Source organism: Medicago sativa, chromosome 8 (genome assembly GCF_051527215.1).
Source record: "Medicago sativa cultivar Bolivia chromosome 8, Bolivia_mono, whole genome shotgun sequence".
NCBI lineage: Eukaryota > Viridiplantae > Streptophyta > Magnoliopsida > Fabales > Fabaceae > Medicago > Medicago sativa.
This window is the reverse complement of record NC_140756.1, coordinates 19567799-19581292: the sequence shown is the minus strand read 5'-3', so window position 1 is coordinate 19581292 and position 13494 is coordinate 19567799. Positions and strand designations below refer to the sequence as shown.

Below are 13494 nucleotides of genomic sequence, written 5' to 3'. Positions count from 1 at the left end.
AACTCCCAATTGAGACACTATGTGTTAATTGGTAAACGGAGAGGACCATAGAAATTTCTTCTGCAAATTGACCATAGAAATTGGTAAACGGAGAGGACCATAGAAATTTGAAGAAGTTTGAAGAAATTGACATGGGTATTCAAATTAACACGTAAGAAAACAAGAAGAAGAAAATGAAAACCAATTTGATTATAAAACAACACAACAACACAATTTGATTATATTCTATGTGTTTTCTTATGTATTTTTGGTTGAACATGAAGGGGGTGAAATTTCTCAGGGCTTGTAGTTCAATCATCACAAGAAAGAGGGCAGAAATTGAGATCTAGATTAAGGTTAGGTTTGGGAATTATGGAGGAAGAAGGTGAAAGACAAGATATGTGAGAATTGAGAGACAAAATAAACTGGGTTTTGGTTTAGTTTGTAAGTGACGGTGATGAGAGACAAAATAAACTGGGTTTTGGTTTAGTTTGTAAGTGACGGTGATGATTGTTGTTGTTGGTGAACAGAAAAAAAATTGAGAGTGGAAAGATGATGGTGAAGATTATAAAATTTTGTTGAAGATGATGATGAAAAGATGTTGTTCATTATAAGCTACAATACACCCTCCATGATCCAACAATCTTCATTTAAAAAAAAAAACAAACGGTTAAGATTAAAACATATAATAAAGTCTATGGTAGGCCACCTACAAAGATGGTTCACCTTAGACATTTAAGGTTAAAAACTAACGGATATGATCAAAATGGTAAACGGCAGAAGAGTTATAGGACCAAATTGAGACACTTTATAGTTAGGGGACTAAAATGAAAACCAAAAATAAGTTAAGGGATCAAATAATGTATTAAGCCTAGTAATTAATAATCAATGACATTGAAAGAAAATGATATTATAATCTTTAAAAAAAATTATTTTTTAATGTTTTTTATAAGTATTTGATCAAAACAAATAATTTAAAAGGCCTACTAAAAAATGTTCTTTTAGACCTCTTAATATATTGAGAGTCAATTAAGTAATTTTTTCTAAGGGTAGTCAATTATATAAATGGTCTATATAAATATCCAAAATTTTATTTTTAGTCCTACAAAATAAAATCACACTCTTTAGTCTTTGTAAAATTTTCCGCAAACAATTTAGTTCCTGTAAAAATTTTATCAACATTTTTAATCATTGAAAAAAAAAATTCATCAACATTTTTTGCCTTAAAATTGTAAAGAAAAATCTCACAAGGACTAAAAAATATGATTTTATTTTTTAAGGACTAAAAACAAACTTCTAAATCCCTGAAGGAAAAAAAAACTTCAAAATATTTATTAAGAGGAATGCTAGTAGCACACAATTTTCAACACACTCTATTTGATCGATTACAATTCACATGCGTTCCACCAAATCATGTGGATCCGTATAAATTTCGTAGGATCCATGTAAATTTTAATCAATCAAAGATAATATATTGAAAAATGTATGATGCTAGCATTTCTCATTTGTTAATTTCTCCTATATTGAATCAACTCCGTTTGATATAATGTGTCTACAATATTGTTTGCCCAATGCAACAGTATCATTTATCAATCAACAACTTGAATATTTGATTGATTCAGAAGACCCATGGGTCGTTGGATGCGACACTAAGAGTAATTAACTACAATTTCTTTTTTTGCAAAAGCCAAAAAAGATTTAAGTATTGACAACAATTACTCCGACTGTGTAAAGAGCTACGAAGAATATAGTTGACGTCCCTTAGTGTATCTTTTAGAGTTTAGAATATAGTTGACAGTTGGTTTACATGGACTTGTCCATCCCTCACATTTCTCTGTCATCTCTTGTAGAAGGGTTAGTTAGAAGCCGTCCCTTAACATTACAAAAAAAAATTAAATATATTTTTCGTTTTAATAATATTATTAACTTTTTGTTTTAGTCTTTTTTTATTTTTTGTCTTTTAAAATTTTTATCACCACTTTTGGTCTATAGAATATTATAACAATTTTTCTAATTTTTTTTTAGAATTCTATAATAAAATATTAATTAAATATGTATTTTGAGGAGCGAAAAACATAAAAAATCATATTTAATTCATGTTTCTTAAAAAACAATTTTTTGAAAGAAGTTCTTATAGAAGGATAGATCAATTAAAAAAGGAAAATGTTAACAAGTGCCATAAGGGTTAGATCAAAGGTGATAATTATTATTGTTTAAGGTTGACTTTGAAAAAGCTTATGACTCAATGGATTTAAAATACTTAAATGCGGTGATGGTTAACATGAATTTTCCGACTCTGTGGCGGAAATGGATATCGGATTGTGTGGGGACAGCAACGACCTCGGAGGTGAATGGTAGTCTGACAGAAGAGTTTCCTATCGAGAGGGGACTTAGACAAGAGGATCCTCTCTCTCCTTTTTTATTTTTGTTGGCGGCCGAAGGGTTTGATGCTTTGATGAAAGATGCGGTGTCGAATAATTTGTTTCAGTCGTATGGTGTGGGGCGGCAAGGGGAAGTCAGGCTATCTCATCTTCAGTTTGCCGACGATACACTTATTTTGGGCGAGAAATGTTGGTTGAATGTGCGTTCGATTCGGTCCGTGTTATTATTACTTGAGGAGGTGTCAGGGCTAAAGGTTAATTTTCATAAAAGTATGCTGACAGGCGTTAATATTCCTCAAACTTGGTTGTCAGATGCTGCCTCGACCTTGAATTGTAGAACCGATATGATTTCGTTTGTTTACTTGGGGTTGCCAATTGGTGGAGATAGTAGGAGACTTAGCTTTTGGAAACTTGTGGTTGACCGCATTACTGCTTGATTGTCGACATGGCATAATCGGTTTTTATCTTTTGGTGGTTGCCTGGTTCTCTTGAAATCTGTCCTGTCCTCTCTTCCGGTTTACTTTCTTTCCTTCTTTAAGGCCCCTATAAGTATAATTTCTTCTATTGAATTTATTTTTTTTAAAAAAAAAATTCTGGGGGGCGGGTGTGAGGTCTCTCAAAATAAAATTTCTTGGATAAAATGAGATTCTATTTGTTTATTTGTGGATAGTGGTGGTTTGGGGATTCAGACGTTAAGGGAATTTAATTTATATTTGTTAGGAAAGTGGTGTTGGAAGCTATTGAGTGATAAAGAGGGATTGTGGTACCGTGTGCTTAAAGCACGCTATGGGGAGGTGGGTGGCCGCATACAGGGGGGGGGGGTAGAAATACTTCTAGTTGGTGGCAGATGTTGTGTCACGTGAGGGAGGGCGTAGGGTTGGGAGTCGGGAGTTGGTTTGATGATAATACTAGGCAGGTGGTAGGTGATGGTAGGAATACGTTCTTTTGGACTGATCACTGGTTGGGTGGAGCTCCCTTAAGGCTTCAGTTCAGCCGCTTATATGATTTATCAATGTATAAGGAGTATTCGGTGGCGGATATGGCAAATTTGGGGTGGGAGGAAGGTGGTGAGGCGTGGGGGTGGCAGAGATGTTTGTTGGCGCGGGAGGAAGAAAGTGTCAGGGAGTGCAGTGCTTTGTTGAGTAATGTTGTTTTGCAGGATCATATACAGGACTCTTGGAGGTGGCTTCTTGATCCTATACATGGTTACACGGTTCGTGGGACATATCGTTTTCTAACTTCTGATGCAGAACCGGTGGTGGATGGCGTTTATAAAGATGTTTGGCACAAGCTAGTTCCTTCTATAGTTACCCTCTTTGCGTGGCGGCTACTTCAAGACAAAGTTCCAACTAGAGCAAATTTGGTGTGAAGACATGTTATTCAACCTAACAGTATCCTATGTGCTGGTGGATGTGGAAACATTGAGACGACATATCATCTTTTCCTTGGTTGTAACCTTTTTGGAAGTGTTTGGTACTTAATTTGTAATTGGCTTGGCATTATTTATGTCCCTTCAGGACTACTTTCTGATCACTTTTTACAGTTTAGCAACATGGCGGGCATGTCGAGATCTTCTCATACTTATTTCAAGGTGATTTGGCTCGCTTCTATATGGGCAATTTGGAAGGATCGAAATAACTGTATATTCAAAAATGCGGTAATAGATCCTCAAATCATTCTTGAAAGAGTGAAGTGGGATTCTTTCTTATGGCTATCATCGAACCGCATTCCGTTAGCTTTTGGTTTTCCTGATTGGTGGAGACATCCATTACTGTGTTTAGATGTCATGTAATTTCAGTATTTCGTTTCTTTTGGTGGTGGCATCCTTATGTTAGGTGCCTTGTATTTGTAACAGATATTTTGTGATTTATCACTTTTAGTACACCTTGTGCGGGGTGAATCACTTTTCGTTTGAGCAATATATTCCATTTTGATTTGTTCAAAAAAAAAAAGATCAAAGGTGATATTGAAAAAAATTTAAAGAACCAAAAGTAGAAGAAATTTTTAGGGGGACTAAAACAAAAAGTTGATATATATTTAGAGAGAAAAACCATATTTAAACCATTAAAAAATAATAAAAATGTGTTGAAGACTGATAAGAAATTTATAGAAGAAGAAGGACAATAATTGATTGAGAAATGATATATGTACAATTATTTTGTGACAAGAGATAGCGAAACTTCGATTGTGAAAAAGAGCCTTTAGTTGAGAGAACTATTTTCTTTGTAAAGTTAGTTGTTACAACTATTTTTAGTATAATACTCCCTCCGTTTCAAAATGAGTGTCGTTTTAGGTGTTTACACACATATTAAGAAATGCAATGATTAAAAGAAAGAGAATGGTTATTTTACCAAATTATCCTTATTAACTATTGGTTAGTTTTAAAAGTAATACTTTGGAAGTAGTGTGCAGAGTATTAATTGGAGGGTACAATTGAAAAGAAAAAGTTATTATTGCATTGGAAACTGAAAGCGACACTCATTTTGAAACAATTTTTTTTGGCTAAAGCGACACTCATTTTGAAACGGAGGGAGTATAATTTTTAGCAGATTTAGTTCTATAACATTTTTTTTAGTATTAATCACTTAAAGAAATCGTTTTAAAAAAACATGTATGAGTGTAACATTATTGTACTATGTTGCTAAAAAAATAATGTGACATGTGGGAAATACATAAAGTATACTATAAAAAAACCATGTATGAGAACTTTTTTTTTTTTTTAGGGAAGAATAGAATTATTGTGTGTTGCATCTACCAAAAAAAAAAAAGTATTGTATGTTGCTAAAAAATAACGTGATATACGGAACTACATAAAATACACGGACCAAAGTATTGAAGATGTTCTTCTTTAAAAAAAAAGTATTGAAGATGTTCTAAGCTCAACCTCTTCCTTAACCATAACATCGACACATGTCAATTCATTCATGTCGATGAATCATAGCCAATTACACTTCTGAACTCTGTTCTTTTTTGTTTTTTTAGGATCTGAACTCGTTATCGTCGGTAAATGAATTAATCTCCCATCTCATATATAGGGGCATGTCAAGTGAGAACGGTGTTTTTCCTGTAAGAATGATAAGAATGAATCTCAACCATTAAATTTAAGGCTTAATAGCAGTTTTAGCCTCCTAACTTTTCCAAAACTGAGATTTTGGCCCCCTAAGAAAAAAAATTATAAAAATCGTCCCCTAAGTTTTGCACTTGTGGCAGTTTTCGCCCCCAAGGCCAATTTTGACTCGGTCTACGCTGGCGTGGCACCCTAAGGGTATGTTTGGATAGTGGAAGGAACGAAAGTTAGAGGAAAGAAGGTTAAAGGAAAGAAAGTAAGAAGAAAGTGAGTAGAAAGTGAGATGATTTGTTGGTTGTTTGGTTATAGTGAAAGTAAGGAAGGAAAGAAAGAAATGAATTTATTAAATGACATAAATAACCTTATGTTATTGTGTTATTTAAATAACTTTCAATAAAAATACATTTAATAATTTTGATATAAACACTATTAAAATTGGTCAAAAAAAAATGACTATCATGAGTTCTAATTTGAGCATGCTAAGAAATGAGTATAAATATTGAAAATAATAAAATATTCTATGAGAGTATGGTTCAAAAGAAAAGAAAAAAAAAGGTTGAAATATGTGTTTCAAAAATACACAAGACTGGAGGGTATTTTGGTAAATGCAACAAGAATAGTGGCTTCTCTCCACTTTCTGATCTGTTTAGTGCATAAACAATTCTGACGTGGGACCCGTCAAAAACTTTCTTTCCTTAGCTTCATGAAGGTGTGCCAAACTGTGGAAAGAGCATCATTCCACTCTCTTTCCATCCCACTCATCATTCTTTCCTTGGAACCAAACACAACCTAAGTGACGTGCCACGTGTTATTTTTTTTAATATTTTTTTATTTTAAATTCATGCAAGTGCAAAACAATTGGCCTTTGGGGGACCAAAACTGCTACAGTTGCAAAATTTAGGGGGCGATTTTGTAGTTTTTTTTCTTAGGGGCCAAAATCGCAACTTCGTGAAAGTTAGGGGGCCAAAACTGCTATTAAGCCTAAATTTAAATAGATAGCTTAGATTAAAACATTGAATTAAATCGCTCACGTGCACCACTTCTTTCTTTGTCACCAAAACTTTTCAGATCTCAATTGATAAACCCAATTTTTGTCCTATGAGATCTCAATTAAGCCTAAAATGAAAGCAAATAGAGAGGGAACAATGAACTTCATTGGTTTGATATTGGTGACATAACACTTAGTGATATTGATGACATTGACCAACCACAATATCACAAGTGAATTTTTGTCTCTCTTTCACAAAGATTATGACATTGTGGTTGGTCAATGTCATCAAATGCTATGTCATCTAAGTGCTACCCATTGGTAATTGGTTTGATAATCGAAGTTGCTTTAATTGCATTTAACAACAATCATTTAATAACAATGTTTTTTTTTGTCAAGTTTAATAACAATGTTTTATTTGTTTCTTAAAAAAAGCATTGCTTTATTTGAATTTAACAACAACCATTTTTTAAAAAAGAAACAACAACCATTTAGAATGTTCCTTATAGATTTTTTTTTAAAACAGGGTATTCTCCGCGCGCAACTGGGGAGAGTAAACCATCGAACATTGTGGGATATAAATGGGCAACAAACTCCCCTAAGAGTTTTAATACTACTGCATGTCCAAGGATGAATTCAAACTAAGACATTGTTTAAGCTAGAAGAGATATGTGTCATCACATCTAAGCACTCATGGGTATAAAGAATATCGATTTGAAGATATGATATTGAGTTTCAAAAAAATATAGAACTCCCACTTCATCCGATTATTTTATATACAATTTAGAAAAGGTGAAAAAATATATACTTTTTTCTAGTCTCATCCCATGTAATTCTATTTACACCCAAATTTACTTAAAGTTTTACAATAATACTGAAATTGTCTTCTCCATGTAAATTTGAATTTCTAAAATCTCTTTTTCCATGATCATTCTGAATCTTCACCCTCTTTCACCCACAAGCCACCATAAATGTGCAACTAATATCTATCAAGATTAAAGATTGAATCAATATTTTTTTCATTGATCGTACTCTATTCATAAATGAGTGAATTCATGAATTTTTTTATTGAAGAGTTTCTATCTAGATTTTTTTTTGTTCTGAGATATGCGTGTGTGTGGGCAACACATAGGGTATACATGAATTTAGATTAAGTAAGGTAACATTATTTAAGAGGCTTAATAGCAGTTTTAGCCCCCTAAGAAAAAAACTACAAAACCGCCCCTAAGTTTTGCACCTGTGGCAGTTTTGGCCCCCAAGACCAATTTTAACTCGGTCTACGCTGACGTGGCACCCTAAGTGAGGTGCCACGTGTTATTTTTTTTTTATTTTTTTGGCCTTTGGGGCCAAAATTGTTACAGTTGCAAAACTTAGGGGGCGGTTTTGTAGTTTTTTTATTTAGTGGGCCAAAATCGCAACTTCGTGAAAGTTAGGGGGCGAAAACTGCTATTAAGCCTATTCAAGATTGTGTAACACTCACTACTTTGATGTTAGTGTAAATTTAGATTACTTATTAACTGTTAAGGTAAACATAATTTAAGTTTATGTATGCACTGTAACACCCTAATTCTCGACGGTAATTTTATATAATAATAATCATGGTTTTAACGAAAAAGGATGTCACACACATTCATTCATCTTTCACATAATAAAATAATAGAGAATCAGATACAACAGCGGAAGATACTTCATAAAATTTCATAATTATAAATGTCTTGTCTTTAACATTACTTAGGAAAAATAGCTTAAAACATCATAGTGCTTTAACTTTTTAATTTAAGGACATTCAACGCTTAACCGAACCCTAGTGTTACAGATCAGAGCACGTATTTATTCGACTACTTAATATCCCAAATAAATAGCTACGATAATATGTCCCCATCACCACCTTCTAGGCATCTCGCAAATCTAAAGCTCCTCGTCCTGAATATCTGCACCCCAAGGGTACAGACACCAAAATACACAAACAACAACAAAGGGGTGAGAATTCACATCATAATATATATTGGGATACATGAATAATAAAGTAGATAATCATATCTTCATCTGTCCTTCATCTCATCTCATCTCATCATCAATCATTCGTCATAGCATCATCAATCATTCATCATAATATTCATACAAATCATTTCATAAACATCATTAACACATACATCTTATGCACACCTTTAACACACATATCATATTCACATCAGTAGCACATATCACAGTTCACCTAACATGACCTATATGCGACATACTTCATTCCTAGACCTACATGCATGCCGGTACCGGATCCTATCGTCATAATAATGTAGTTCAGAGATGTGTTACTGAAGCATACATTTCGTCACTCGTCATTCGTCATTATGCAATATGATATGATGCATGAAGACTCACCAAACATCACTTAGAAAGACACATAAACAACACATCATCTTTACATCATAGTCATTCGTCATTTTTCATCATTCGTCGTTTGGCTATTAAGAGACAAGTACGTCATTCGTCATTTTCGTCATTCGTCTTATAGGAATGTCATAACATCATTTTACATCCTAATCTTACATCATTACCACCTCGTCATTAATGGATATCATTTATTCGTCTATTTCTATATAACTTACATAACACCATCACCTTACTTCATTATGATCTCATCTTACTCATGTTCATACCCTTTATTTTAACTTGTGATACTATACTCATTCCTCATCCTAAGGTCCTTCTACTATCTCCTTTATTAGTCTAAGACCTATTCATAACGAACCCCTTGACTCCCCTTAATTACCCTTTTTCAATTCCAACTCTAATCTCACTAGTAAATTGAACTAATCACCTTTTATTATGCCTAAGTACACTTCCTAATTTTTTGTTTATTAGTTTAGGATCATTAAATTTATTTCTCACTCTAACGGCTCTCTTAAACTCCATTTAATTTTCAAAGTGGTTTTGGAATCCGTTGAAAGGGTCCTCCTGAATTTTCATAAATTTGCTTCAATACCTACCTGTAGTATTTTTACCATAACTCATAATCTATAAATCATATGGGACTCAAACCAATTTCATTAGAAAGCTAACTTCCATACCTACAACTTTCATGTTTACACCGAGACCCAGTTCAAAACGGAAAATGGTGAAAAAGTTGAATTTTCTCATGTGGTCTGACAAAAATCGGGGGCCGATTTTCAAAATCGGGGCCCGGTTTTTGCATAACCAAAAGTGTGAAACGCTGCTCAAAATCGGGGGCCGATTTTAGCACTTCGGGGCCCGATTTTCAGTTGACATGCAACTTCAAAAATCAGTTTCAAAGTGCGTTTTTCACCCATTAATCACTTTTAAACCACTAAACTCAATTACAAAACTCCCAAATCATCATCCTAAGGTTACCCTATCATTCCAACACTAATTCTCCATTAACCTGCCTATTTATCTACCCTTGTTAAGGATATAGACTCTATTCAAAATCCTGAACTAGATTTCCCCAATTCTAACCTTTCAACATCATCATCATATACCTTCATCGTTATTTTTTTTTATCGAAATTCACATCATAACATCATTAACATCTAAAGAGTTCAAACAACCCCCAACATAGAATAGATACCCTAGAGTGAAAGGAATCTCCCCCTTACCTCGAATCTTCGAAGTCACAGTTTTCCGGCTTTCTTCTCTGAAACTAGGGTTTTCTCCTCCTCTTCTCTCTTCTTCTATTGCTTCTACGTTTCAGCAAAAATTGACAACCTTGATTGTTAATTCTCTATTTATATATGGGCTAACTGATGAAGGACAATATTCCAAAAATGATCATTTTTCCTCTAAACTCACGAAATTGATTGGATAATTTGAACTTTAAAATTCTTGTGACTCAAAATGCAATAAAACAGAATGAAAAATGGATATTTGGGATAAAATGGATAAATGGCAGAATTTTGACCCAAACAGATTTTGTAGATAAAATGGAGAAATGGAATGGAAAGAAAGGGACGCCACACTCTCTAATCCAAGAAAGTGATAAGTCTATGGGATTGAGGATCACCACAAGAAAGGATTCTTGATATGATCAAAATTGGTCCAATCCAGAACCAAAGAGCAATTGCTCAAAAACACACATAGTGTAGTTTTTCACTCAAAATAGTCTTGTTTTTATTCATAATTTTCGCCCCTTATATATATGAAAGAGGTCACATGCTGTAATACAAGGAATATCAAAGAAAATAACTCATGACAACTCTAAGAATTCAGCCATTAGTCTAACATTAATGCCTAGTGCTGAATAATTGCAAAAATGGTTACAAATTGATTTAGAATGAAATTGTGCAACCACAATTGATGGTGGGGCATCTCCCTTGATGCTTAAAACGTTTCCAATTGACTTCTTCAATGAATGGGCTGAAAGAAAACAATTTATTGTGCTTTAAAGTGTAGCAGCACCACTTCCTTCTTTCCCTTGATGTCATGTGCTATTTTCCTGCCTCCCATTAATGTTCTTGTTTTCTTTTCACTATACTTGATTCAGCATATTATTTTCTTCTTTTTAAAATAAAGCAAGCACGCCATTTAAAGCTTTTGAAAGCTTTAAAATGGATAAAACACACTAGAAATTCAAACTTAGTGTTTTTGGCCAGAATTGGTCCCTTACACTTTTATTACAGCATAAAAATAAAAAACATCAAAATGGGCAGCAAGCAAGCCCTCCCTCCATTCCATTGTGGCCCTCATCATACTCCTCCTCTTCGAAAGAATTCATCCTCGAATTTGGAAGCTATACAACCTCCAGGTTCAAACACAATTTTTTCAAATTTTTGTGGTACCTTCTTTGGGAATACATCTTCACATTCCTGCAAGAGAAATTTAGTATAACTTGGAAAATTTTGAGTGTTAGTCAACAAAGCCACCTTTTTGCAAAGTAGTAAATATAGGGGCTGTTTGTTCATGACTATTTCTTGAGACTCTCCTTTTTTTTCAAGCAAACTCTCTTTCTTTTCTTTTGATTTTTCTTTTTCTTTTTCTCTTTTTTCTTGCTCATATTTTTCTTTCATTTTCTTTTGATCATCTCTAACCTCACTAGGACTCAATGGTGCAAGACAAATCTTTTGACCAGAATGCATAAAAGAGTACTTGTTGGTTCGGCCATCGTGAAGAACACTTCTATCAAACTGCCAAGGTCTCCCTAACAACAAATGACTAGCCTCCATTGGTACTACATCACACAAAACAGCATCTTCATACTTACCAATTTTAAAACAAACCTCTACTTGTTTATCACAAAGCATTTCTACATGTTCATTAAGCCATTGAAGTTTGTAAGGCCTTGGGTGAGGTTTTGTTTCTAATTCCAATTTAGACACCAAACGTGTACTAGCAACATTAGTACAGCTACCTCCATCATTAATTAAAGAGCATACCTTCCCTTGAACAAGGCATCTTGTGTGGAAAAGAGTTTCCCTTTGATTTGATTCCTCCTCCTTAGCTTGATTTCCCAAAAACCTCCTAATCATGAAAAAGTCTCCACTTGGTATTTCTTCAGCCTCCTCTTCAACATACCCTTCATGATTCTCTACCTCAACGTGTTCATTCTCCTCAATCATCATAGTTCTCTTTGTTGGACATTGAGAAGCTATGTGACCTTGACCTTGACATTTGAAACACTTAACACTTTTGTTAGTAGAAGTACTTTGAGAAGGGTTTGTTTGTATACCTTTAGGATCAGCTATGGATTCCTTTGGAATTGATGACGATGCTCCCTCCTTCTCTATTTTATCCTTCCAACTTGAAGAGTTAGAAGAAGAACTGTTTCTTCTTACTTGGCCTTTTCTCTTGAGTTGTTGTTCCACTTTGACAGCTTGATGTACCAAGTCATCCATTTCAACATAGTGATGAAGTTCAACAATGTCACTAATGTCATGATTTAGACCATGAAGAAATCTAGCCATGGTTGCTTCATTGTCTTCTTCCACATTAGCTCTAATTTTCGCAATCTCCATCTCCTTGAAATATTCTTCAACACTTTTTGAACCTTGAGTAAGTCTTTGCAATTTGTTGTGCAAATCTCTATGGTAATAGGAAGGTACAAACCTTCTCCTCATGATTCTCTTCATCTCATCCCAAGTATCAATCGGTTGTTCTCCATACCTTCTTCTTTCTTTGATCAATTGATCCCACCATACTAAAGCATACTCCTTGAACTCAATGGAAGCAACCTGCACTTTTTCAACATTAGAGTAATTATGGCAATTAAAAATTTGTTCAATTTTAGTCTCCCATTCTAGGTATGCTTCTGGGTCACTCTTTCCAACAAAAGATGGGACTTTAATTTTTATGCCTCTTAAATGATTTTCCCTTGGTCTCCTTCTAGGCCTCCTCTCATCCTCATCACCACTGCCATCATTAGAATTTTGAGACCTTCTTTCTAACTCATCAACTCTTTGTTGGAATTGTTCAGCTTGTTCTCTTAACAGCCTCTCAAAATGCTCACGCATTGCTCTCATTTGAATCGTCATAGCTGCTGTTCTAGGTGAAGGTGGATCAGACATGATTGTGAAATTAGTAACAAGTGTTTAAAATGGTCCTTACCACTCAAATTGCTCTTTTAGTTCTTTAAAGAAACCAAAAACAATCAACAATCCCAAAGACTTAACACAAAGAAAGACACTAAAACAAGAAACAAAGGATAAAGGTTGACTAGAAACGAAAGAAATAAAAAAAAAAATTAGAGTGTGGCAAAAACACAAAAAGGAGCAATTTTTTTCTAATATATTTTTTTCGTTTTTTTTTATATGAATATCAATATTGGACAGAAAAAGAAGAAAAAAAATAAGGAACAAGAAGAAAGACACTTTACCAAAGTTTGACCCTTTTTAGAACCTTGCTCTGATACCACTTGATGAAGGACAATATTCCAAAAATGATCATTTTTCCTCTAAACTCACGAAATTGATTGGATAATTTGAACTTTAAAATTCTTGTGACTCAAAATGCAATAAAACAGAATGAAAAATGGATATTTGGGATAAAATGGATAAATGGCAGAATTTTGACCCAAACAGATTTTGTAGATAAAATGGAGAAATGGAATGGAAAGAAAGGGACGCCACACT

At 33.9% G+C, this 13494-nt stretch overlaps 2 protein-coding genes across 2 annotated transcripts; one reads left to right on the top strand and one right to left on the bottom strand.

Moving 5' to 3' along the window:
* The first annotated feature begins 3372 nt into the window (after positions 1–3372).
* On the top strand, positions 3373–3729 carry LOC146897604 (uncharacterized). The gene has a single exon (XM_085736440.1). It carries the CDS (start codon positions 3373–3375, stop codon positions 3727–3729), a length of 357 nt encoding a protein of 118 aa, XP_085592566.1.
* Positions 3730–11115: 7386 nt separating this feature from the next.
* Positions 11116–13059, bottom strand: LOC146897603 (uncharacterized). The gene has a single exon (XM_085736439.1). The coding sequence runs from the start codon at positions 12928–12930 to the stop codon at positions 11116–11118; it is 1815 nt and encodes a 604-aa protein (XP_085592565.1). The 5' UTR covers positions 12931–13059.
* Positions 13060–13494: the final 435 nt, after the last annotated feature.